Source organism: Dufourea novaeangliae, unplaced genomic scaffold (assembly GCF_001272555.1).
Source record: "Dufourea novaeangliae isolate 0120121106 unplaced genomic scaffold, ASM127255v1 C1179700, whole genome shotgun sequence".
In the NCBI taxonomy this organism is placed as follows: Eukaryota; Metazoa; Arthropoda; class Insecta; order Hymenoptera; family Halictidae; genus Dufourea; species Dufourea novaeangliae.
In genome coordinates, this window is record NW_015378040.1 from 1 (window position 1) to 5171 (window position 5171).

Below are 5171 nucleotides of genomic sequence, written 5' to 3' on the forward strand. Positions count from 1 at the left end.
TCTGTTAGACAGTCTTCATAACAGTATTTTATTATTCTTTATTAAAAGAATTGTTCAGAATTATTTATTTTAATAAAAACGTGGCATTTGTCATACGAATTATTAAATACAGACGAAACTTCCTTTATTATTTGGTACTATTTAATAATTAGAATGTGAGTGTGACGATATCACTTGTTTATCTAGTTTGCGTAGACAGTCTTTATATACTGATACTTTATTCAAGGAGACAATATTTTTAGATCAATGTTTATGTAGAACACCTTTTCCATATTGTTTAGCCCATATTTTGAGTTTAAATCAAAGATTCTATTCCATCTATAAATCAATATTTGTATAAATTTACATAAAATAAATACGTAGCGTTAATTAAAGTTCCGTAGCTCCCAAAACAGTGTCGTGGCATCCGCGCGTTCCTCCATTCGTCGTCACTCGCATATTCAAATTCCGTCGTTCGCAGTTCCAAATATTTCACTTGATTTTTCCCCCAAAAAATTTGCGTATTCCACCAAAACGCGAATATTACAGTGTCAGATGTACCTACACAGCGTCCGTTTACAATCGTGAATTTTCAATTTATCCAATGTACCAATTCAAAGCAAAAAAAAAAGAGAAAAACTTGCGCCACGGTACCCGGCTCGACAATTTACAAAATTTACGTTCGTGAAAACTGTATTTTCACCCGGTACCGCTTAAAAATTGCAGAACGAATAAACTCTCTCCAACATGATAAAATTCATTTATGGAAACGGAGTCAAAGCGATGATCGAGGTTTTCAGCTGGTTCTGGCGTTGCGAAATTCGCGTAGAGTCACGTTTATAAAAAGCCGTGGTTAGATCGTTTTCGTGTTTATTTGCCCCGTTTGGCGTAGCCACATGCCAATCCATCGGGGGAACGATCTCGCGATAACCGCTCGTTGGTGCGTCTACGTGCGTTGGCGACACTCCAATCGCAACGCCAACTCCACCTGGAGATATTTCCGCGTATAATCTCGATCTCTGATTGTATCCCTTGCGCAGATTATGTTCCAAAGCGTGAGAATCACAGAGCTGCCGACAGCGGTGTTTCCGTCTGCGATCGCAGAGGTTCGAATGGACGACATTTGGACCAAAGTGATACGGAAGGACGCGTTCTGCGCCATGACGATCTACAGCGTGACCATCAGCAACGCGTCCATTTTGGAGATCGAGACCGGCGCTTTCAGCGACAGAGCCCTGATCCAGAGGCTGGAATTCGTCGACGTCAGGCTGCAGAGCATCGAAAGGGGAGCGTTCCGGGCTGGTCACGACAACCTCACCATTCAATATTCGAGGTGAGACAACATGTTTAGCTGCGTTTTTCTTCAGTGAGTTTGAATTTTCATTACTGCAGTCCTGGGTCGACATTCTTGCGTTGATTATCATGATAAGTCGTTTAGTATACGAGCCCATCATTCGCCAAAGTGATTGAGTACACAAAAATGATTAAAGAAATTAATTTTAAATGTACAAAGTTAAGCACCAATCAAGTGTTTCGGCACTAGAATTCGAAAAAGTTCAGAAAATGGAGTTAGTCGCTTTTGCCTCTGAACAGCTATGACCCTGACTAACTATAGTCACTGAATTCCTAATAAATCGACTATCATTGCAGGTGTCTGAAAATGACTTTGATATCTCTAAAAAAAAGAAACGTCGCGAAAACAATCATTTTTGTGGCATTATATGTACCCCACTGAACCATAGAACTTTGTCCTTAAGACATTTAACATACTTTTAGAAACAACAAAGATTTTCGAGGTCCCAACGTTAGCTGACTCGTCCTGTATAGATGTACAAATTGTTCAAATTGTATTGCTTTTACACGATCACTACTTTGAACAATGCAGTAAGAGGACACTTTTGGCATGTACGCGTACATGACCTTTGAGTAATATTAGTTAAATAGAATAATAATTAAAGCGCAACATAGGCTGACTTATACTGATCAAGAATTCAGGACAAATACACATACACGTATATTATTACGACAGAATTGAACATGTATGTTACTAATGTAGGCATCGGACATAGCAATGACCGAATCCTAAAGTCGGTAGAAGATCATCTGGCCGATGTCTGATAGTAGAGCTATTCCCAGTATGTGGTCCTACTTATTTTTAGCTTTATCTGCCTTAATTTTTTAAATTGCATTTCTTCGATTAGGATACCTTGACTTATAATGAATAACAATTACATTTTATTTTGACTGTGGGGACAGTCATATAATATTTTCATTGAGGAGATTGAGAAGAACACAATCAAAACAGAGTATTATACTACTAACTATACAGCAATATGTTTCAGAACCAATGTTAACCAATAAAATTCTTCATCATAAACTGTATTGCATCCAGTCGTTAATGGCTCACAAATTGAAGACCCGCCGCCGTATTATACAGCTACTTATTACAATACATTACCGCGAGAGGCCCCGGATATGAGAGTAAACGGTTAATCATACGCCGAGATACACCTAATTAAATACCACAGGAACGAGCGTACACATACACACGCAGTTATCTTCCTCTTCGATCGAACTCCCTGCGACGTTCTCATTTTTCGACTACCTTCGGTTCAATCAGACACTAACACTTTACTTCTGCAGGCTCTCCGAAGTGGAGACTGGCGCCATCGACATATCCGCAGCGACGGTTAGCTTCAACAACAACGAGTTCCAGAACCTCCAGCAGGGAGCGATCGTGCTGCATCAATGGAACCACATAGCGATCGATTACAATCTCTTCGTGGACCTAAACACTGACGCGATCACGGCAGAGGTGGAAGCGACTTCAGCCCCAAACTTCGAGTTCTCCTTCACGGGGAATCACATACACAAAGCTAGGCCAGGCTCCCTGAAATTCGCCGCGATCTCGCAACGCGTGAACACCGCACGCGTGGGCAACAATTATTTCAAAGAGAAATGCCGATGCACCCTGGACAAGTGGATCCGCGAGGTGACCGGGAAGAACAGCTCGGTTTCGTGGATGATGGATTCCAGTTACTGCGTGGTCGATCAACTTCTGGACAAGTGTTTCAACTTGCCCCAGGGTTACATGTCCATGAGGAACTTTACGAAGGTGATCTGCATGCCTGGCGACCACATCTACTGCGAGAAACCGTCCGCCAAGCCAGAACCGAGTGTCAGTCCGCCCAGTGTCGGCCCTCACGTGTACCCTAGGCACAAGGGTTACTTCGACCTAGAGATGAGCGACTCGGACCAGTTGCAACGAGAGAAACGGATCATCGTGGTGATCTGCGTGGTGGCGGTGTTCACAGTCCTCGTTGTCATTCTTGCCTCGGGTATCCTCTACATGCGTCGCAACGGTGTTTGTCCAAAGTTAACGTCCGGTCACTTAATGAATCTCGCCAGCTTGTTCTCACCCAGTAGCGGAATGACAGCTGCTACGTCAGCTAGGTCGATATCAAGACTGAGCGTACACGAGTACGCTGGTCTTCAACCCGAGACCAGAATCCTAGAGGTAGAAACGCAGCCGGAGGCAACAGAGGACGAAGAAGAAGACGCCGAGGGACTCTATCCATACACCGAGACCAAGGCCACGCAGACCTTACCGGAAGAGCTAACAGAGGAATACCTGAGGGATCTCAGAGAAAGGCTGAACGATCCTGATAATTATAACCAAGCCAGAGACATGATAGAGCACCTCTACGATCTGATAAAAGTAGAGGAGAGCTGCAACAATAATAATGACAGGCAACCGTCCGACAGGGAGGAAAACGCGTACGACGTGATCCGACCGAAGCAAAGAAGAAAGGGCCCGCCCAAGCCCACCGTCAGCGTGGGCACCAAAGTGCCATCGTTAGAGAAACTACTGCCAGGTGGTATACAACCCAGGCCACCGTTGACCGAGTACACGGAGCCCAGGGACCAAAGAACGAACGAACAGAATCATCTCTACGCGGAGCTACCCGGTGACGAGACGGTACCCAGCACCAGCAGACTGTCCCAACCGATATTAGCTACCCTAGCGGGACGAGCGCCGCAACCACTGCCACCGGATGTCGTCAACGATCATCTGATAAACGGTCATTCGAGCCAAACGTACAGCACTCCGACGACCGAGAACCACAGGCCACCGGACAGCCCGAAATTCGAACCGATTCGAAACCAAGGCAGGCCGATGAGCTTCCTGAAGGCTCTCGGCGAGAGTATCCTAGGTGGCTCGAAGACTGGCAACAACAAGAGGCCAAATTCGCTGCTCTGCGAGTACGCGGAACCGTCCGACGCGACAACCCACCTCTACTCGGAACTACCTGAACCCCAAACCTTGACCCCAGCGTGCAAAATGGCGAACAGGCCGCTGCCAACCAAACCCGACCAAGATTCCGTGAACATGGCGAGGGTGTAACGACGCCCAATGCCGATTGTCTGTGATATAATGTGTGTGCGTGCGTGTCGAGAGCGAAAACTGAAAGGATGTTCTCTCGTGGTTCTTGCATATTTCCTAATTCGTGCTTGCTGACCAAGCGTGCGGTGTGGTGACGTACTACCGTGGATGAATATTGCTGAGGAGGAACCAGGACCGTCGGGTTCTCTCGCGGGACTATTTTTAAGCGTTGTATAAAGATAGGAAAATTGAACGCGGAGTAACGTTTCCGCCCCGGTTTTGTTGTATCTTTTTCTAGTTCGCGCGCGGAGTATGGCTGAACGGACGACAATGGTCGAAAGATGAGTTTTTATTTAAACGACTGGAAAACCGCGGATGTATCATAGAATTTATATATATTTGCTTCGTCAGGTATTATTAAAGGAGTACTATTTCCACGTACATCGGTCTACGTTTTCTATTCGATCCCTGGATCTGCCAATTACCAAATACCTTTCATCCTGGATCCACGAAAGCTGCGAGGTATTATCTGTGGATACGATATCTCCAACCACGATAATTCCTGGGCTAGAGTTCCCCCCTCCCACTCGAAACTGCGGCGATACTCCCCCGACGGTGGATCAGAAATTAATCTGGAACGACGGCGGGATAATCTATGAAAACGATAATTATTATTGAAGGTGCGCTTTCATCCCGTGGTATTAATTTTCTAGGAAAGGAGTTGCCATTTTGGAAGGTTGTAAATGATAAAACAGAAGACGAAGAATATTTTCGTACAATGAAATTAGAAGCTTGAAGACCAAGAACC

General features: G+C 45.0%; 1 protein-coding gene across 1 annotated transcript; it reads left to right on the forward strand.

Moving 5' to 3' along the window:
• Positions 1-1019: 1019 nt before the first annotated feature.
• On the forward strand, positions 1020-4804 carry LOC107193258 (the record flags this gene model as incomplete). The annotated part of the gene is made up of 2 exons (XM_015582660.1): positions 1020-1312; positions 2623-4804. Coding segments are annotated over 2 exons (2055 nt in total), but the record flags the coding sequence as incomplete, so codon positions are not given.
• Between the last annotated feature and the right edge of the window lie 367 nt (positions 4805-5171).